The 21,823-nt window shown below is 42.4% G+C and overlaps 2 protein-coding genes across 13 annotated transcripts in view; both read left to right on the forward strand.

The window, feature by feature from the left end:
* The window catches only part of LOC138420678 (protein Aster-C-like), a 42,629-nt gene extending 31,395 nt beyond the window's left edge, over window positions 1–11,234 (forward strand). For 3 of the 5 annotated variants that reach the window (XM_069553998.1, XM_069554027.1, XM_069554008.1), the window contains 5 exons: window positions 536–712; window positions 2,203–2,260; window positions 4,098–4,208; window positions 4,610–4,715; window positions 10,823–11,234. In XM_069553998.1, coding sequence (XP_069410099.1) covers window positions 536–712; window positions 2,203–2,260; window positions 4,098–4,208; window positions 4,610–4,715; window positions 10,823–10,924 — 554 coding nt within the window. In that variant the 3' untranslated portion in view covers window positions 10,925–11,234. Of the gene's footprint in view, window positions 1–535; window positions 713–2,202; window positions 2,261–4,097; window positions 4,209–4,609; window positions 4,716–9,571 lie in introns of all 5 variants that reach the window. The other 2 variants (XM_069554018.1, XM_069554037.1) reach the window with 1 other exon arrangement.
* A 307-nt stretch (window positions 11,235–11,541) lies between these two features.
* ZDHHC23 (zinc finger DHHC-type palmitoyltransferase 23) overlaps window positions 11,542–21,823 on the forward strand; it is a 63,839-nt gene continuing 53,557 nt past the window's right edge. For 3 of the 8 annotated variants that reach the window (XM_069554062.1, XM_069554106.1, XM_069554091.1), the window contains exons 1-4: window positions 11,904–12,178; window positions 12,761–12,955; window positions 18,499–19,209; window positions 20,785–20,952. In XM_069554062.1, coding sequence (XP_069410163.1) covers window positions 12,813–12,955; window positions 18,499–19,209; window positions 20,785–20,952 — 1,022 coding nt within the window. In that variant the 5' untranslated portion in view covers window positions 11,904–12,178; window positions 12,761–12,812. Of the gene's footprint in view, window positions 12,179–12,760; window positions 12,956–18,498; window positions 19,210–20,784; window positions 20,953–21,823 lie in introns of all 8 variants that reach the window. The other 5 variants (XM_069554117.1, XM_069554095.1, XM_069554072.1 and 2 more) reach the window with 4 other exon arrangements.

Consider the following 21,823-nt stretch of genomic DNA (forward strand, 5'->3'; position numbering starts at 1 on the left):
AAACAGTTGAGAAAAACAAAGTTTTTAGATTGTTTGCAGACTTTCTTGACCAGTGCTTCCTTTTTTTGCAAACTTTCATTGTAAATTAGAACTATTGTATGCTGCTTCTTCCTTTGAGATTTATGATCAAGTACTATAATCTATCTTGGAAATCTTTCTAGGGACCCAATGTAAGTGGGTAGCCTGTTGTTTCCATAACTGAAATCTTTACATTAATATTTAATATGGCACATGGCAGATCTGTTCTGATCGTTCCCATCATTAATTAATACAGTTCATTCTTCTTGGAATAATGAAACCTCGTTATGGGATCATTGTACACTCCGTAACTTTTCATTAAGAAAAAGTAAAGTTTGAATCTAGGCCATAAGAAACCTGAGTAATAGTTACCAAGGCTTAACTATTAAGTAAAGCTATTAAGTAAAAGTTACAGAGGCTTAAAAGAAAAGCAAGCTGAGCACAAAACAACCAACCCTTCTGTATATTATAGCTGAGAAGATTTCTCCACTATCTAAAGATTATTTTTCCTTTTTAGAATCAGATTTGTTAATGGAAGAATCTGTGGTAAATCAGTCCATGGAAGACCCTGGAAAACTTACTGGCCTGCGAAGGAGAAGGCGAACATTCAACAGAACAGCGGAACCAGCTCCTAAGCTTTCTTCTCAGCGTCCTTCTGGAGACATGAGTTTAGAGGCCAAAGGGGATATTACAGGTAGCTGTTACCTGGTAAACAAAGATGAAAGCTCTTTTTTTCTTTATAGGTTTACTTATATGAAGCAGAATATGCCTCTTGTTTATAAGACAGGTCAGTTAGGAGGGCTCCTTTTCTCTTCTTTTCTGATAATATTTGTCAAACTCTGAATAATATATAAAGGAGCAGTTGCAAAATGGCAGGCATGTGGCCAATAGAAGTACTGTACTGGACCTACCTGGTATTTTAAAAACTGGACATTTTTATATAAAAACTCCGATCTGACAGCCCTGGACCCACATGCCTTGAGAGCAGCAGTCAATTGGCTGGAGCCTAGCAGTGCCTGCCTCATATAACCGAGTGTGTACTTTTGCCAGGTCACCGGTCCCTATCACTCTCGCCCACTGAGGGATGTTTCATTTGTTAATTTTCTGCCAGGCATTTACAGACATTTGATTTCTACCCTGGAATCTACTACAGTGATTGTATGCTTCTAATCCTTATATACTGTCAGGGCCAGCTCAGTAAAACTGCAGAGATAGAGTTTGACTTTTATTATCTCCGCACTTAATTTTGAAGACATCTTGTCCCTACTAACTATAACACCCTCCCTCTCAGAAATAAGAAGCTGTTGTACACCCTCATCCTTCTGCATTATCAGATCCTCTTCTAAGGTTTATATCTTCAGTTCAGTTCAGTTCAGTCACTCAGTCGTGTCCGAGTCTTTGTGACCCCATGGACTGCAGCATGCCAGGCTTCCCTGTCCATCACCAACTCACGGAGCTTACTCAAACTCATGTCTATAGAGTCGGTAATGCCATCCAACCATCTCATCCTCTGTCGTCCCCTTCTCCTCCCACCTTCAATCTTTCCCAGCATCAGGGTCTTTTCCAATGAGTCAGTTCTTCACATCAGGTGGCCAAAGTATTGGAGTTTCAGCTTCAGCATCAGTCCTTCCATTGAATAGTCAGGACTGATTTCCCTTAGGATGGACTAGTTGGATCTCCTTGCTGTCCAAGGGATTCTCAAGAGTCTTCTCTAACACCTTAGTGTGAATATATTTTTCTAACATTTAAATCTAATGGCTATTTAATTTTAGGATTTGGCAACAAAATTTGGGCAACAGAAAACAGGGGAGGATGATTTCAAAAAAATTTTTTTACAGAGCAAAGCCTTATGCACATAGAACTAACTCAAATATTATTTGCAGGGATGAAACTTAGAGATCATTCATGATATATTGAATTGCTTACTTAATTTTAGAACAAATTTATTTGTAATATAGGTCAAATTTGCAGAACTGATATAAGGTTTCTTTTTGTAGATTTGTTTAATATTACTTAGAATATCAGAAGTCAAAGAAGGGTGCAGGGAATTCACCTTAACTCACTGTGTCTTTACAAATAATTTTACAAATTTCTTCTCCAGTATTTTTCAAATGAAGTTAAACTTTTACCAGTTTTAATCACAACCCCGAGTCTCAGATAGCCTTCTGTTTTTGTAATTTGCAGGAAAGAAAAAGGAAATTGAAAGCTGTAACACTGTCCTTGTTGTGGTGATGAGTATTTTGTAAGTATTTGTGTTGAGAGCTTATTTTACTGTGCCCTCACTTATGCTTTAATGGTTTCCAAAAAGATTTGAAAATATTTGTATATTATTATATAGACATTACTACTATTTGACCGATTTGGGCCTACAGAAACAGTAATTTTATATGTTTCAGGCTGGTAGTTTTGAATGATTTTCAGAACTGTTAAATTTGAGGGAATACCAAATAAACATTTCAGTAAATGTTTTTGTTTTTTAAGTTAATTTGATTTGTTTTCACCATCATAGGTTTTTAGGGAAATACCATAAACTTAAAATATTGATATATGCAGGCAGGTAAAATCCCCAAAATGCTATTTTGCTGTATTATATTAGACCAGTGGTCCTTATCCTTTACTATACATGAGACTCATTTGCTAAACTACTAATTTCAGGGCTTCCCTGGTGCCCCAAGGGTTAGGACCCTGTGCTTCCAATGCAGGGGACTTAGGTTCAATCCCTGGTCTGAGAGCTAAGATCCCACAAGTCATGTGGCATGGCCAATAAATAAAATTTAAAACTAAAATTTTAAAAATATTAAGTTAAACATAAATTTCTCAGCTCCAATACTACAGATTGAGTCAGTAGGTCTTCAGTAGGGATCAAGAATCAGTAGTATTCTAAAACACACTGCATAGGTTATTCTGATGCAAGTAATCTGAGGATTGTAGGATGAGAAATACTGAAATAAACAGTCTGCATCTCAGAGTATTTTTTTGGAATCTTCTCTGTCAGTCATATTTAGACTCCTGTTATCTCCACGGCTATACTTGGATCATTGGGTAGTCCATCAGATTTAATTGAATTAGTTCTGACTGGATGATACGCTCTGGGTGTATTTTTTGGAAAGAAATTCTTATATCAGCCTTTTTTTTCTAATTGTAGACTTCAGAACATAGAAAATTTGTTGTACCTTCAAGTTTTATAAAAGCTTTTCATATTCTGCTTAAACTGGTTTGCTGTGACAATTTTGAATAGTATATATTATCTGTGATCTTTTGTATCACTTTGCAGAAAATTTATAGTCAGATATTAAATGTTGATTTTTATGCCATTTCATAGATTTGATTTTTTTGCTACTACCTTAGTTTTCATCTTCAAGATGGGTAAAAGTGAATACGCAAGTCAATATTTTAGCAGGAAAAAATAAGAGATAGGATGCCACCTATGTATTTGCATATATATATGTAATGAGATACATTCATTCACTTGACATGCTGTTGTGAATACCAGCAAAGTAAGGGTACTTAACAAGTAACATTTTACATATGATACCACTGATGTCTGTCTGGGATTTGAAACTTTGTCTAAGTTGGACCAGAAGGAATTTTTGCTGAATGTGCGTTTGTTTTGGTTTCCACTGGGAAAAAGAGGTACATAATGATCTATCTAAGAGCAAATCCATATTGATCTTCATTTCCTTTCTGAAGTGCGGTACTATGCATGTGTAATTGCTTAAGACAAAAGCACCCCAAAATAGATCTTGAAAGCTAATGTGGTAGATTTCTAGGCTGGTGGTTGCACATCAACACTGGTTAGGATTCCTGGCAGAGAGGAGAGACGTCAGGGACAATCCCAACCTGCTTATTTGAGGACTTCATTGTCACTAGTTACCTTCCAACTTTTCCCTCAACATCCAGTTAGTACTTAAAGTTATTATTTCATACAATAAAATAGGAATAATTAATTTAAATAGTAACTAATTGGAAACTAGTCTGGGTAATAGGCATTTTTGAATCTTTTGCATGTCTCTTCTGCATTAGCAATGCTTTCTGTCTGAATGAGAGTGGACTAACCAGGTCTGATTTTCTTTGTCTAGTTTGCTGTTGCTAGTTTTGCTGAATGTGATGCTGTTTCTGAAGTTGTCAAAGATAGAATATGCTGCTCAGTCCTTTTACCGTCTTCATCTCCAAGAAGAGAAATCTTTAAAGTAAGTCTTCCCTTCCACAACCTATTATTTCAATAATTCCTGTGCTGCAGAAAATTTAAGTCCAGTTTTAGAGAGTTTGGTCTGCCAACTTCTCTTTAGTCATATGCTGTTTTGTTTTACATGCAAATTTATGGGACTAATGATTTCTGGAAAAGGCTAGAAGCCGTTCCCTTGATCTGTCAAAAATTTTTAAATTATTTATTTGGCTGTGCCAGGTCTTAGTTGCAGCATGCAGGATCTTTTAGTTGCTGCATGCAAACTCTTAGTTGTGGCATGTGGGATCTAGTTCCCCAACCAGGGATCAGACCTGGGCCCCTTGCATTGGAAGTGTAGAGTCTTAGCCATTGGACTGCCAGTGAAGTCCCTATTTCCTGATCTTTAAGATGGTATTTTTCTTTCAGTTTAGCCTCTGATATGGTGTCAAGAGAGGAAGCTGTTCAAAAGAGCAAAGGCCAGGCCCATCGCTTAAAAGGAGTGCTCCGGGACTCAATAGTGATGCTGGAACAGGTTGGTACCTCTGTGTCCCATGGTACTTGGTACTCATCCCAGTGATTCAGCTGCTTTTCTGGCTGTGAGAAAATATTCACTATACCATTATTTGAATAAATACCCCTTCTAGAGGCATCTAACCTTGCCAGTTTCTGGATTATGCATTTTATGTATATAGTTACTTTTATCAATACTTTTTTTAAAAAATGGAAATATACTATACTTACCATTGCATACCCTCCTTTTTTCAATTAGTAATGTATTTGAAGGTGTCTCCACATCAGTATGTATACATCTACTGCTTTCTTTTTATTGATTCTTCTATATAAGATTTCATGCTTAACATTAGCTCTTTTTATAGAAATGGTAGATATTGTATACACTGCCCATTATTTTGTTTTTATCTATTAATCGTGTATCATGGAGATATTTCTTTTTTTTAATAGTAAATATATATATTTAATTGGAATTAAAATGCTAAAATTTCTTTGGCTATAAGAATCTAAGATATGTTAGACAATTTTTGTACCCTACTTTACAACCTCTTGATCTTTTTCCTGCTTTGGCAGTCACTGTGGTAACCAGCTACATTTGGAAGTTGAGGACACCACCATAAAGCTGCATTCCCTTATCTCTTTTTTAAAAATTTATTTATTTATTTATTATTATTATTATTTTTACTTTACAATATTGTATTGGTTTTGCCACACATCAACATGAATCCACCACGGGTGTACATGTGTTCCCAATCCCGAACCCCCCTCTCACCTCCCCCGCCACATCATCCCTCTGGGTCATCCCAGTGCACCAGCCCCAAGTATCCTGCACCCTGCATCGAACCTAGACTAGCGATTCATTTCTTATATGATATTATACATGTTTCAATGCCATTCTCCCAAATCTTCTCACCCTCTCCCTCTCCCACAGAGTCCAAAAGACTGTTCTATACATTTGTGTCTCTTTTGCTGTCTCGCTTACAGGGTTATCATTACCATCTTTCTAATTTCCATATATATGCGTTAGTATACTGTACTGGTGTTTTTCTTTCTGACTTACTTCACTCTGTAGAATAGGCTCCAGTTTCATCCACCTCATTAGAACTGATTCAAATGTTTTCTTTTTAATGGCTGAGTAATAGTCCATTGTGTTTATGTACCACAGCTTTCTTATCCGTTCATCTGCTGATGGACATCTAGGTTGCTTCCATTTCCTGGCTGTTATAAACAGGGCTATGATGAACACTGGGGTACACGTGTCTCTTTCAGTTCTGGTTTCCTTGGTGTGTATGCCCAGCAGTGGGATTGCTGTACATGGAGATATTTCTATATCAGCATATAAAGCACTTCTTCTTTTAATAGCATGTAGAATTCAACTGTACATGTATGGCATAATTATTTTACCAGTTCCCCATTGAAGAATAAACCCTTGGGTTATTTTGGTGTTTTCTATAAGCATTCTCTCTTGTCATCAATATGTGCTGTCTGGTTCTATGAATCAAAACTTAGGATTACCTTTGAAAAATAAAGACTAATACTCCCATCATAATATAAGATTTGTATACTTTTCAAGTCTCACTGACTCTTTGGACATGAGTTTGAGCAAACTCAGGGAGATAGTAAGGGACAGGGAAGCCTGGCGTGCTGCAGTTCATGGGGTCGAAAATAGTTGGACATGACTTAGTGACTGAACAGCAACAAAATAAATATATTTTAGATAATAAGCAAACAACAACTTTCCAGAATTGAAGAGTAGAGATTTCTATAGTGTCTGTAATCAGGCATTGGCCTTCTGGTGGATAGGTTGTCTAACCTTAGCTTTTCTTTCCAGCTTTCCAGCTTTTTTGCCTTTTTATTCTACTTTCCAGAAATTTCCTCATTTAATCCTCAAATTCTTCTACTGAGTTTTTCAGTTTTTGCTAACACTTTTTTAATTTCAAATTTCTCTGAATTTTCTTTTTTTTTCAAATGGAATTGTGTGGAATTGTCTGCCTGTGTGGATCCAAAGTTCTTAACGTGTGAGCTGGGCTGGTCTACCCTGAACTTCTCAGTAGATCTGGCTGGCCTGTTGGTTGAGAAATCCTGATGTCAGCATCTTTAGGTCTTTACTCTTGGACTGGACAGTTTCCACAAAGAAGACTCTTTCAGTTTCCTCCCTGAAGGATTAAGGGCTGGCTGCCAGCATTTTAGGAGCTTACTGAGAGTAGAGGGATCCAGGAGGGCAGGGTGATGGGACAATCTGAGCGTACAGTGTACGTGTTTCTGTGTAATCCCTATTCTTGGTACATACTGCTGTCTTTACTGATGTCTTGGCATCCTCCTGGCCAGGCTGCCATAGGACTTCAGACTTCTGCCCAGGTAGTAGGAGAGGCCACATGTCCAAAAGTTCATCCAGTAATTCTTATTTTAGTTCCTCTTTATTCCCACTTCTAACTCCGGGAGTTGGTGATGGACAGGGAGGCCTGGCGTGCTGCGATTCATGGGGTCGCAAAGAGTCGGACACGATTGAGCGACTGAACTGAGCTGAACTGAAAGGGGCCTGTCAATTCCTGAGGCTTTTAAGGATTCTTCAGGGTAGATTTGATTGGTTCTCAACTTTTTCTGCTGTTGGCTTGGGATTCAGCGTTTTCAGGGCTGCCAAGTCATCCTTCTTCCTTCCAGTCTCCAAAGTCATGTTGCTCTTGTTGCCTATTCTATCCCCTCCGCGCCCATCCTGGCTCTACCTTGTGGATTTATGCCTTAAAAAAAAAAAAAAAATCCCTTTACTGTGCTTTTGGTGGGGTTGCAGGAGGGAGAAAAATTGGATGTGTGTATTTAATCTACTTACTCCCTCTGCAGTGTGCACTGCCTTGATTTCTTCCACTGACACTGCCCAAGCTAAGCTCCCAGTGATCTCTGACTTTTAAAGTTAATGTACCTTTTTTGGAGTTTTCATCTTACAGTGCCAATACTTGACAGAGCTGACCATTACTTTCTTGAAATATATCTAATCTTCCCTTCTTTAGAACCATGAAGAAACCTAGCTTTATTGTGAAATAGCTTACATACCATAGCATTCACTTTTTAAAGAATTTTTAGTATAATCACAAGGTAGTGCAACCATCACCTCTATCTAATTGTTCAGTTGCTAAGTCATGTCTGACTCTTCGCAACCCCATGGACTGTAGCACACCAGGATCCTCTGTCTTCCACTGTCTCCCAGAGTTTGCCCAGATTCATGTGTGTTGAGTTAGTAATGCCATCTAACCGTCTCATGGGCCTCCCCATGTCTCAGTGGTAAAGAACCTGCCTGCCAATGCAGGAGACACTGGTTCGATCCCTGGGTTGGGAAGATCTCCTGGAGAAGGAAATGGCAACCCATTCCAGTATTCTTGCCTGGGGAATCCATGGACAGAGGAGCTTTAGGGGAGAGTGGAGAGGGCTACAGGCTGTGGGGTTGCAAAAGAGTTGGACATGACTTAGTGACCGAAGAACATCAGTAATAACAGACTTAAACACAATTGTATCAATAATTATACTAATGAAAAGGGACTACTGTCTAATTCCAGAGCATTTTTATCATCCCCCAAAGAAGCCCTGTAATCATGAGCAGTCACTCCCATCCCTCACTCTCTCAGCTCCTGGTAATCACTAATCTACTTTCTGTTTTTATGGATTTGCCTATTCTGGACATTTCCTATAAATGGAATCATATAATATATGGTCTTTCATGCCTGGCTTCTTTCACTTAGCATAATGTAAAACTGCTATTTGCTGGTTAAGACCATCTCCTCTACCTGACCTCATCCTGGCCCAGTGCTGCAGGCTTCTGCGTTAGAGTCCGTTCTCTTCTCCTTTACTGCCCTTTAGGTTATCTCAGCTACTCCCCTAACTTAAAATACCACACACACCAATGGCTCCCAAAGCATCTGTCTCATCTTGACCTCTTCTCCAAGTCCAGACTCATACAGCCACTTGCTGCCTTGGTGTCTTTACCTAGATGCTAACACGTGCCCCAAACTGATCGTGTCTAAAACAGAATCCAATTTTCATCCTGAGCCAAACTCAGTTCTCCTCTAGTTGAAATAATTTCAAAAATGATACTATCATCTTCCAGTTGTTCAAGTGAAAAACTTTGTATCATATGGTGTATAAGTATATATTTATGGACATGATTATTTGTTTTGGTTCTGAGTCCCTCACTAGTCTGTGAGTTCCATGAAGGCAGGAACAGTGCCTATTTGGTTCACCATTATATACCCAGGACTAAGCACAGTGCCCAGCATGTAACAGGTGAACAAAAAATATTTGTTGAAAGAATGAATTTAAAAATGACTACAAAAAAGAATAAGACATAATTCTTGCTCTCAAGTTGTCTAGAATTTTATTAGAGATATCAGATGTCCATGTGTATGATAAAAGACTACTTAAAAAAGTACAAAATTAAGCGTCAAGGTAAGTAGTAATAATTTAGGAGTTTAGAGGCAGGATGATTAGGGGAAACAGTGGGGATGGCTCAGTTTTAGATAGGTGAAGATGAACATGAGCATAGTAGCAAGCAAAGGCCTGGAGTGGAACTTGAGTTGTTTAGGGGATGGTGGGGAGACCACTGCAGCTTCAGAAACCATTTCAGAAAACAAGCTCTTCACTTTGGCTCTTCTGATGAATGGACTTATTGGCAGGTAGAGTACACAGCGGTATGTTGTAGGGAAGAAGTGCAGTACTGCAGCAAACTGGAAGAGCCCTTTCACACTGACAGATAACCTAAGGAATAAGGCATTTTATAATCAGTCTTTTATTTGGGCATCAGTAGAGACAATTTTATTAAATGCAAACTTTTGGCATAGAAATAATCAGAAAAAATTTAAACAATGTGATTTTGAAAATTTTTCTCTGCAGTTGAAGAGCTCACTCATTATGCTTCAGAGAACCTTTGATCTCCTAAGTAAGAACAAGACTGGCATGACTATCCAAAGCTAGTGATCTTAAGGACCAAAATTGTAGAGATATGTGGAACCAAAAGACAACATCTTGAAGAAAACCAGAAGATGAAGGATTTGAATGGTCATAGGAACATTTCAATATTTTCTCATTATTCACACTTCTAATATGAACATTCTTTTTAATAACATTTATTGAAGAATTAGCATCTGATGGCCTTAAGAATCCATCCTTTCATTTCTTATACATAATTCTAAGCTGTGAATTTCTCCAGTGAAGCGTGAAATATTTTGTGGATTTGAAGTTCTATGACACAAAAGGAGCTGAGTGGTATGGCCTCATTTTCACAGTGAGGTTTGAAGCTTGATGCTCTAACTTTATCTGTTAGCACAGAATTAGTATGCATCCATTAGGCTGTTTTCACAGGTAAACATTAAAGAAGATGAAGACAATGGAAGAAACCACTAAATCATTATTATCTTTGAAGGATCAGTTTTCAGGCATATATTATAACATAGCTTTGTGTACTGTAAATATTACAGTGTCTTCATCTATTTAGCAAGGAAATTCAATAGTTGAACCTTTTGAATCTGCATGTTGATGATTATCTGGAAGATTCTTCAGCCATGTCATGTATGAAGGAAATAGGTGTTTCTTCAGGTGGCTCTGTCGGAGGTGCAATTAGCTTGCCTCTTCATACAGCAAATGGCAGAAGAGTCCACTTCAGAAAAGGAAACATGTAGGATACCAACCCTCAAAATGAAGAACTGTGCTCTGAGTTTTAAAAAGATTATGGTAAAACCTGGGCGTTTTAGTGTCAGAGCAAATGCATACTTGAACTAAGCTTGGCTTCAGCTTAGCAAACTTTTATGATGGATTTGAGCCATCTGGTTGAAAATAATTTGTGGGTTACTTTTCAGTAGCCTCCTGTGGCTTTATTTACTCATTCACGTGTGGCTATAGTCAGTCAGTTGTAAGCCAGACACAAACTTTAACTCTTTAATGAAGACTTTGGGGGCCAGTATCTCCCAATATAAGTGCACTGACAAGCTGTAAATCAGACGCGAGCTTTGGCTCTTTCAAAAGTTGTTAGGCATATGTGTCTTAATACAAGTTATGTCTCTGGAACAAGAGAGGGACATTGCAGAATAAGTTGTATATATTCTTACTGTTTGAATAACAGTTGCCTTTAAATGTTTTTTTGCCCAGAGTCATCCAAGCCACATGGGATTGCTAAAGTCATTTTTGCGATGCCCACAGAGAAAGAAAAGTATTGACTGGATTAGAGGAGAACCAGGTTTCTCTGGGTGAATCCCAACTAACCTACCTACCAGTGTACCTTCCTGGAGGTTTTTTGATAAGGATTTATGAGGTGTCTGACTGTGAGCAAGAATGACTGGATTGTCACTCTAAAACTTGTTCTCTGTTAAGTTCACGAAAATGGTCAATGAGAAGCTGAATATTTTTGTGATGTTTCCTCAAAACTTGTACTTCATAAAATACCTCAGAAGAAAGTTACCAAAGTTGCTTTATAAATTATGACTAAATATGTATGCAGAAATTCAATTAACTGTATTTGAGCCTATGTAAACTGAGGATCAATAAAATCCAAAATGTCTAAGTTGTTTTTCTTCTTTTTCTGTAAAACCGTCCCCAAACTAGAAACCCTGTTTCAGTGAAAACATACATGGGCCGACACGCTTTAGAAAATTTTTGTGCAAAATTAAAACCCAAAGAGGACTCTCATTCTAGGGCAGTTTTTATTTCTAATATGCAGCCTGCTGGTCTAATGCAGACTGCTTGCCGTAAATCATGAAAATGAAGTTGGATAATTAACAGATCAAGGACAGGGATGGGCCTTTAAGAGAAGGTTAGCGAATTTGGGGGCGGTACGTCGGTAACAATTCGCGGTGGAGGGCTCCACCAACGCCTGTTGCTGTGTCTCAGTGAGACTGGCCGACCCACGGCTCTCCTGTACTTCGGAAACCCTCCGGGCTCCGGGGTTTCCCGTATTTCCGCCTCCGAGTCTTCCCCGACCCGAGGCTCCCGAGGCTGCCCCGCCCACGCACCGCCCGCAGGCACGGGCGGGGTCGGGGCGGCCGCCTCTGGGGCGGAGGTGCGGGGCCAGCCGGGGGCCCGACCGCCTGGACCGGCTCCGGGAGCCCGAGCTCGGCTCCTCCGCGCCCTCGGGCGCCCGGGCCGCGGGCCGGGGAGGGGCTTCGCTAGGGCAGGGGGGGGCCTCCGCACGTGCGGGCGGGCGGGGATCCCCGGCGCCGGGGGCGGGGCACCCGGAAGCTCACGGACCTGCGGCGCTGAAGCCCGCCCGCCCGGGGGCGGCGGGGACGCCGCGGGGAGGCGGCAGCACCGCCCGGGCGGCGGCCGGCTGTGGTCACAGGTGGGCGGCAGCGGAGAGCGGAGCCGGGGTCCCCGAGACTCCAGTCATCGCGGCCGTAACCCCGCGGATCAGAGATCCCGGAGCCGCGTCCGCGCCCCGGGAGAAGCCAACCCTGCTCCTCTCCGCCTCGGCCTCTTTGGCTGTAGCCGCACCTCGGCTCCGGAGCGCAGGTAACTTCCCTCCCAAGGTCATTCTTCGGGCTGGGCGGCGTGGCGTTCTCGGTCCGCCCACGTTCTTGCGATTGACGGGGGCGGCAGAGGCGCGCCCAGCTTGCTGCGGAGAAGCGGGGCTGGACGGCGACCCCGAGCGTCGCCCGAGCTCCTCTCCCGAGCCGGGTCGTCGGCCCCAGCGGGTAGACGCTTTGTTTCCGCCCGCAGCCCTGAGGGTGTTTCCATCCGCACCCAGGCTTCGGGCGGGGACGGCTCGGTTCTCCCCAGCCCGCACCCGCAGGTGAGCGCAGCCGCCCGCGCCCCGGCTGTCCCGGGCCGCGTAGTCGGCTGTCGTCATGGGAACCGCTGGTGCCCAGACGGCGCCGGTCCTGGATGGGGTACCTGGTGTTGAAGGCCGCTCGGAAGCAGCGAGAGCCCGAGAGCTCTGCGTCTGGCCAAGGACAGCCAGAAAATCCGGATGAAAAGGGGACCACCTCCCCCTCGTTCTCATTTTTTAATTCTCAGGCGTTGGTGGTTAATCAGAGATAGACGTGGATGTGTTTACGAGATGTGAGTTGTATTCGTCCCACTTTTCTTTCTGAGGGCTTCGTGTGCCTCGTAGTGACAGGTGGAAATCACGACCCAGAAGGGCGCTATGAAGCCAGTGAAGAAAACCAAAGCGGAGGAACCTGAATTGGAGCCCCTGTGCTGTTGCGAGTACATAGATCGAAATGGGGAAAAGAACCACGTGGCTGCTTGTTTGTGTGATTGCCAAGATCTGGACGAAGGGTGTGATAGGTAAGCACTGTGTTTCTTGATACTGACCCCACCGGCCCTTTTGAGAACTAGCATGTATACTTGGAGCTCAGCCATGCAGAACGCTAGAATTTGCTCTTCATTCTGTTTCTACTTATCTCCAATTGAAAGTTGTCTTCTGTGTCAAGTGTGAAGGCTTGATAAAGATGAATTATTACTCAGCAGTGCACAACTGTCTGTTCAGCCCAGTTTATTAGGAATTATTATTTCTCATTTAAAGGGAGAAGATGATGGAGAGAACAGGCAGATAATGGAATAGTAGACAAGTTAAATTGTATAAAAAAATAAAATGCAGGCCAGTACAATCTGTAAGTTTAAAATGAACACATTAGTACCAGGAAGTTCCTTCATTCTTGGTGGTCTCAGCATTCAGAGACTGACACCTTGGGGCTGGCTTGCACTTGACCATAAAGGGCCTTGAGGGTTGAAAAATCAGTCTCACCCTTCTTTCTGGGAAGGTGATCCAGCCAGAGGCATGATCCTACCCTGGATGGGTTGTTTTCAGCATGAGCAGTAGCCCTGTCCTGATTGATGCTGTTACATTTGGCTTTTATTTTCACCATTATCCCAAGTGATGAAAATTAGCTATCCAAAGAGCCAGTTTTTCAGTTTAACATCACTGAAAAAATTTTGTACCAAATAGTAGTAACCTGGTCTTTATCCATTTTCTAAGTAATTATATTTTTAAAAATTGTTAGCATATGGAAAGCATAGTGTGGGAAGGATAAGGATGGTGGAGACTTGCTTTTCCCATTGGTAATTACTTCTGTTAAAAAAAAAAAAGTCATTGAAATGGTAAATTGCTGACTTACATCTTGGTGCATTAATCTTGCCATGAGAAGCATTCCTGGGGACTACTGTAGTCTAGTATTCCATAACCCCTTTGTAATTCTTCCTTGACAGTGTGTATAATGTCTTATTATTGTTTAGTGCTAAGTTGTGTCCAGCTCTTTTGCAACCCCATGGACTGTAGTCCCCCAGGCGCCTCTGTCTATGGGAGGAAAGAATAGGCAATAGGCAATATGTCTATTTCCCAGGCAAGAATACTGGAGTAGGTTGCCATTTCCTTCTCAAGGGGATCTTTCTGATCTAGGGGTCAAACCCACGTCTCCTGCATTGCAGGTGGATTCTTTAGCACTGAGCCACCTAAAAGGCCCTATATAATCTCTTACAGGTGCCTTTAAGTATAGGTTCTTCAGACTTAGGTAAAATCCGTCCTGAGAATATGGAGCACTTTGGACTAATGAATGGAGAAATGATGCCTTTTCCATAACCTGCATCACTCAAAACCACTGCTTTTCCATTAGCCTTCTAACTCTTCCTGCCTCCCATCCCTTGAGACCTGAGCTGCCCCTGAGTTCTCTTCTCTCCATACTCTTCTCTGGAGATGAGCTCCCAGCATTTCCATAAACCTGCTGCTCTGTATGCCTCGGTTTTAGAAAAGGCAGAGGAACCAGAGATTAAATTGCCAACATCCACTGGATCATGGAAAAAGCAAGAGAGTTCCAGAAAAACATCTATTTCTGCTTTATTGACTATGCCAAAGCCTTTGATTGTGTGGATCACAATCAACTGTGGAAAATTCTGAAAGAGATCGGAATACCAGACCACCTAACCTGCCTCTTGAGAAATCTGTATGCAGGTCAGGAAACAACAGTTAGAACTGGACATGGAACAACAGACTGGTTCCAAATAGGAAAAGGAGTACATCAAGGCTGTATATTGTCACCCTGCTTATTTAACTTCTGTGCAGAGTACATCATGAGAAATGCTGGACTGGAAGAAACACAAGCTGGAATCAAGATTGCTGGGAGAAATATCAATAACCTCAGATATGCAGATGACACCACCCTTATGGCAGAAAGTGAAGAGGAGCTAAAAAGCCTCTTGATGAAAGTGAAAGAGGAGAGCAAAAAAGCTGGCTTAAAGCTCAACATTCAGAAAACGAAGATCATGGCATCTGGTCCCATCACTTCATGGGAAATAGATGGGGAAACAGTAGAAACAGTGTCAGACTTTATTTTTGGGGGGCTCTAAAATCACTGCAGATGGTGACTGTAGCCATGAAATTAAAAGACGCTTACTCCTTGGAAGAAAAGTTATGACCAACCTAGATGGCATATTCAAAAGCAGAGACATTACTTTGCCGACTAAGGTCCGTCTAGTCAAGACTATGGTTTTTCCTGTGGTCATGTGTGGATGTGAGAGTTGGATTGTGAAGAAGGCTGAGTGCCGAAGAATTGATGCTTTTGAACTGTGGTGTTGGAGAAGACTCTTGAGAGTCCCTTGGACTGCAAGGAGATCCAACCAGTCCATTCTGAAGGAGATCAACCCTGGGATTTCTTTGGAAGGAATGATGCTAAAGCTGAAGCTCCAGTACTTTGGCCACCTCATGCGAAGAGTTGACTCATTGGCAAAGACTCTGATGCTGGGAGGGATTGGGGGCAGGAGGAGAAGGGGATGACCGAGGATGAGATGGCTGGATGGCATCATGGACTTGATGGACGTGAGTCTGAGTGAACTCCGGGAGATAGTGATGGACAGGGAGGCCTGGCGTGCTGCGATTCATGGGGTCGCAAAGAGTCGGACACGACTGAGTGACTGAACTGAACTGAACTGTATGCCTCCCATATAATTAGTTCCCATTCATTTCCAGGTCTAGCCCTATTCTTTAAAATTCTAAATTTCTAAAATTGATGTTATCCTTCCTTCAACTGTTCCTTTCCATAATAGCCTAAGTATGCAAAAAAGTCAACAATACCACCTGTCCACCAGCCTCCGTCATTTGAGTCATACTAGTGTGATCTCTTTTCTCAGCTATTCGTAAGACAACCGTTTTGCCTTTTTGCATTTCTTTTTCTTGACCACTGCCTCTTGTCATGAACCTCCACACATAGTTCTTCAGGTACTCTATCTATCAGATCTAATCCCTTGAATCTATTTGTCACTTCCACTGTATAATTGTAAGGGATTTGATTTAGGTCATACCTGGATGGTCTAGTGGTTTTCCCTATTTTCTTCAGTTTAAGTCTGAATATTGTATAAGGAGATCTCTTCAAGAAAGTTAGAGATACCAAGGGAACATTTCATGCAAAGTTGGGCACAGTGAAGGACAGAAATGGTATGGACCTGACAGAAGCAGAAGATATTAAGAAGAGGTGGCGAGAATACACAGAAGAACTATATAAAAAAGGTCTTCATGACCCAGATAATCACAATGGTATAATCACTCACCTAGAGCCAGACATCCTGGAATGTGAAGTCAAGTGGGCCTTAGGAAGCATTACTAGGAGCAAAGCTAGTGGAGGTGATGGAATTCCGGTTGAACCATTTCAAATCCTAAAAGATGATTCTGTGAAAGTGCTGCACTCAATATGCCAGCAAATTTGGAAAACTCAGCAGTGGCCACAGGACTGGAAAAGGTCAGTTTTCATTCCAATCCCAAAGAAAGGTAGTGCTGAAGAATGCTCAAACTACCGCACAATTGCACTCATCTCACACGCTAGCAAAGTAATGCTCAAAATTCTTCAAGCCACGTTTCAACAGTACATGAACCGTGAACTTCCAGATGTTCAAGCTGGTTTTAGAAAAGGCAGAGGAACCAGAGATCAAATTGCCAGCATCCATTGGATCATAGAAAAAGCAAGAGAGTTCCAGAAAAACATCTACTTCTGCTGTATTGACTATGCCTTTGACTGTGTGGATCATTACAGACTGGAAAATTCTTAAAGAGATGGGACTATCAGACCACCTGACCTGCCTCCTGAGAAATCTGTATGCAGGTCGAGAAGCAACAGTTAGAACTGGACATGGAACAACAGACTGGTTCCAAATTGGGAAAGGAGTACGTCAATCCTGTATATTGTCACTGTTTATTTAATTCATATGCAGAGTACATCATGTGAAATGCTGGGCTGGATGAAGCACAAGCTGGAATCAAGATTACTGGGAGAAATATCAATAACTTCAGATATGCAGATGACACCACACTAATGGCAGAAAGCAAAGGGGAGCTAAAGAGCCTTTTGATGAAAGTGAAAGAGGAGAGTGAAAAAGTTGGCTTAAAGCTCAACATTCAGAAAACTAAGATCATGGCATCCAGTCATGATCAATTCATGATTACTTCATGGCAAATAGATGGGGAAACAATGGAAGCAATGAGAGACTTTATTTTGGAGGGCTTCAAAATCACTGCAGATGGTGACTGCAGCCATGAAATTAAAAGACGCTTGCTCCTAGGAAGAAAACCTATGACCAACCTAGACAGCATATTAAAAAGCAGAGACATTACTTTGCCGACAGAGGTCTGTCTAGTCAAAGCATTTTTTCTCCAATAGTCATATATGGATGTGAGAGCTGGACTATAAAGAAAGCTGAGTGCCAAACAACTGATGCTTTTGAACTGTGGTGTTGGAGAAGAATCTTGAGAGTCCCTTGGACTGCAAGGAGATCCAACCAGTCCATCCTAAAGGAGATCAGTCCTGAATATTCATTGGAAGGACTGATGCTGAAGCTGAAACTTCAATACTTTGGCCACCTGATGTGAAGAACTGGAAGAGACCCTGATGCTGGCAAAGATAGAGAGCAGGAGGAGAAGGATGAGATGGTTGGATGGCAGTCACCGACTTGATGGACATGAGTCTGAGCAAGCTCTGGGAGTTGGTGATGGACAGGGAAGCCTGGTGTACTGCAGCCCATGGGGTCGCCAAGAGTCGGACCCGACTGGGGGACTGAACTGAACTGAGTGTGATCTCTACTCTTCCTGATGCCATCCCCTGCCCTCCTGAACTGGTTTACTCCCCAGGGCCAGGGTGGCTTTTGTGCTGCACTCAGGTCTCTCCAGGAGAAGGCAATGGCACTCCACTCCAGTACTGTTGCCTGGAAAATCCCATGGGCGGAGGGGCCTGGTAGGCTGCAGTCCATGGGGTCGCAAAGAGTCGGACACGACTGAATGACTTAGCAGCGGCAGCAGCGGGTCTCTCAATGGAACGCCTCCTTGCCTTCCTCCCCACCCAGATGAATACTAGCCAGCAAGTCCCAGCACAGATTCCCTTTTCCCACAAAGACCCCTGTGATGACTCCACCCAGAAATGTGTCTTCTCTTCTGAGCATACCTTACAGTGTTTGGCCTGTATAGTTCATTGGGCGATTTTATTATTTTGTCACTTATCTAATAATATTTCTTGGATTCCCGTGTTGTCTTCACAATTAGATTGTGAATGGGTTTTTTGAGATTTTTATGTCTCGACACCTACCCAAGTCTGAACAGTACTTAGGTGGAATTTGTGTGTATTCCCGTGTATTTGTTCCATGTAGAAATAGTTCTGTTAAATATCTAAACATTTTCTCATTTGAATTAAAAAATTATACATGAATCTGTAAGGCTCTTGTTTAATAGTAAAGAAGTCAAATCCTTGGCCTTTGGCACCTTTTACCATTTACATTGCTGTCTGGCCTCCAGTGTGGGGTGGTTTTTAATTCAACAAACATGTACCATGGGCCTTCTCTGTGCTCTTTCTGAATAGATGGATCACGTGTAAGTCCGTGCAGCCTGAGACCTGTGAAAAGATCATGGACACAATCTCAGACCGCCTCCGGATTCCTTGGCTTAGGGGAGCCAAGAAAGTTAACATTAGCATCCTTCCCCCACTGTTCCTGCTGCCTGTCTTTCTCCGAGTGGCTTCCTGGCATTTTCTGCTTGGGGCGGTGGTTTTGACCTCCCTCCCCGTGCTGGCTCTGTGGTACTACTACCTCACTCACAGGAGGAAAGAGCAGACTCTGTTTTTCCTGAGCCTCGGACTGTTCTCTCTGGGCTACATGTACTACGTGTTCCTGCAGGAAGTGGTCCCCAAGGGGCGTGTGGGGCCCACTCGGCTGGCTCTTCTTTCCTGTGGGTTATTGCTCATCCTCTTCGCCTTGTACAGAGCCAAGAAGAATCCAGGTTACCTCAGAAACCCAGCACCCAATGACAGGGCTCTAAGTGGCAGCCAGCTTGAATGCCTGAACAGAAAAGGGCCTGAGAAGCCCAAGGGGTTCCCCGGCGCAGATCTGTCAGGCGGTCTCAACAACCGCGCACCCAAGGACGAGACTAAGGATTCCCCCAGGACATCGGCCGGAAGCCCGGCCAAAGGGAAGGAGGACTGGTGCGCCAAGTGCCAGCTGGTGCGGCCAGCCCGGGCGTGGCACTGCCGGATCTGCGGCATCTGTGTGAGGAGGATGGATCACCACTGTGTCTGGTATGTTGGAAAGATCTGGAGGCTCGCGGAGCCTACATAAGCTCTCATGAGACTCGCCGGATGTGCTTTCCCTTTGTTTCCATCCTCATCTCTCCCCTTCCCAGCTTTACACCTTGTAGATATTTGTGGGCTGTATATGATGTTGCCACTTAGTCATCAGTTTTTCGAGCTTCACAAATTTAGTTCTTTTCAGTCATTTCCTGAAGGTGGGTTTTTTTTTTTTTTTTTTTTTTGGGCTTTCTCGTCTTAGCTGCCCCTCATTTTCTCCTTTGTAAGAGAGAGGTATCTACAGTTGAATGACATTTAAAAAAAGAATGTATTAGAAGTAGTATAGGTGTGTCTCCCTCACAGAGCTTAGGAACATGTTCCTGGACCTCTAGGTGGCTTATTCTCTGACTGTGTATTCGTCCATCATTTAGATGTACCAGTGATTTCTGGTCTACATTCTTGACTTAAGGCTCTGCCAGATAATTCCCTATTTGATTATTTGTGCAGAAGTGGGCTTTTTGGGGTCACTTCTCTGCTGCCCAGTGACAAATGAGGACACCTGAGGCCCGTAAGATGTGAAGTGTGACTTTTAAAGAAAATGTTGCAGCTTCACCGACTAAATCTTAAAAGGGGAGTGATTCATTCAGATATGAATGTTCTAAGTAGCTTGTTTGCAACTTTCTCACTCTTGAGGCAGTCACAGTCAGTGAATTACTCTTTTTACACCTAGCATTCTGATCATGTTCCACTCTCCCCCTTAGAAGGGGATGTGGAAAAGGGTGCTGACCGCCCGGACAGCACAGAAGCGGACTTAAGTTCAAGGCTTGTGAACAGGGACAGCTGTTTTTCTGGGGCTTTAAGAGTAAACAGGTATTTTCATTTTTAGGTTTTCCTCTTTTCTGTCGTCATCATTTATTCTCATGCATGCCTGCGTATGTGCGTGCGGGTTGGTGGTGGTCGATTTGCAAGCGCTGGTTTGCAGAGGGCCTGACAGCCTTGCTTATGAGATCTCTCCCCACTGGATTATCCTGATGTGCCCGTCAACGTGCCCTGCAAAAGGCCATGACACGGAACTAAACTCTGTAGGTGACAAGTAGTCTGCATACTATTGAGCTGTTCTCCAGCCCCACACTGCGTTTCTAACCTCCTGGGGTCTTTTATTAATATGTGTATTTAATAGGGATTTTTTTCCCACACTGTGTAATACTTCTGATTTAGCATTTTTAAGTTTTTATAACTCTGATGCCATCTTATCCTTATGCAGTGATGACAGTGTTAACTCTTAACACTGGGCGACAGACCTCACTTACTAATATCTAGAAAGATTTCTTAGCTATGTTTTACTTTTCACGTACTCTTGTCCTTAAACTAATGAGATGATTTCACTTTGCAAAGATTAGAGAATGTAAGAGTATATCTCTCAGCAGACAAAATTTTAATTCCCTAAAAGTGGAAAACAAGAGAACATATATTTTTTTAATAACTGAAAGGCATACTATCCCTGTATTAAATGCTTTCTTGTTTATTGAGTTACATAGAGAACTTTTAAAGATATGTTTGCTTTCTTCCCCCTTGTGCTGTTTTGAGGATAAATAGCTGTGTCGGAGAATCAAACCATCAAGCATTTATACTTGCCCTTTTGGTCTTCCTGCTCACCTCGATATATGGGATAACGCTGACCTTGGACACCATCTGTACAGACAGAAGTGTCTTCACAGCTCTCTTCTATTGCCCTGGAGTTTATGCAAATTACAGGTGAGATCCCCATACAAGGGGCCTGGGAAGAGGGAGTGGATTTGCAGTCAGCATAAGGGGCTGTGATCTGTGGCTGGGTGAGCGGTTCTCACCCAAAACACGGGATAGGTTCTAGGGATGCTGGGTAGCCCCAGAATTGCTAGTACACAGCTGTGCAGTGAATATGTGCGTTTTTCTCGGCTGATGTCAGAAGGAGCGCTAACCTTAAAAAGTGAGGAACTAGTGCTCTCCAGGTAAGACCAGGCTTACTCAGGGACTTCAAGAGACCACTGGCATGCCAAAGGCAGCGACAGTGAAACTGCAATAACTCTCAGTCTCTGGGGATGAGTATCAGGGGGCGTTTCACTTCACTGCTGCTTTCTGATGCTCTGAAGCCCAGTCTTAATTTATTGCTTCTGACCCTTTTCTGAAATGCTTACAATCTCTGTAACCTTTCTTTTCTATTTAACCTCCATTGATTTTTTTTTTCTGTTCTACTTTTTTTTTTTTTAAATCACCACTCATGATCACTGTAGTATCTAGGTCAAAATTTCCTTCAGCGTTTTTAGGTTGGGGACCATTTATACAGTGTGAGGATTGCCATGTTTTAACAGAAGCTGGAATTTCTTTAGCTTTGGCCTAGCCCCCTCACACCCCTCCTCACGCAAAACTCTGCTTTAGGACGTGTATCACGAGCCACTGAGAATAGTAGTTACTAAAGAATTTCACAGCCTATGAAGACTCAACATAAAGAAGAAAGGACACTCTCAACCTGAGGAGGGCCCATCTATTCTAATGCCCATGAATGTCTAGGTCTGTAATAGCAAGGAGCAGAGCTGTCCATGGACTGGTACAGACAAGCGCCTGAGCAGACAAAGCAGGATGTCTTGAA

This window comes from Ovis canadensis, chromosome 1, assembly GCF_042477335.2.
Source record: "Ovis canadensis isolate MfBH-ARS-UI-01 breed Bighorn chromosome 1, ARS-UI_OviCan_v2, whole genome shotgun sequence".
In the NCBI taxonomy this organism is placed as follows: Eukaryota; Metazoa; Chordata; class Mammalia; order Artiodactyla; family Bovidae; genus Ovis; species Ovis canadensis.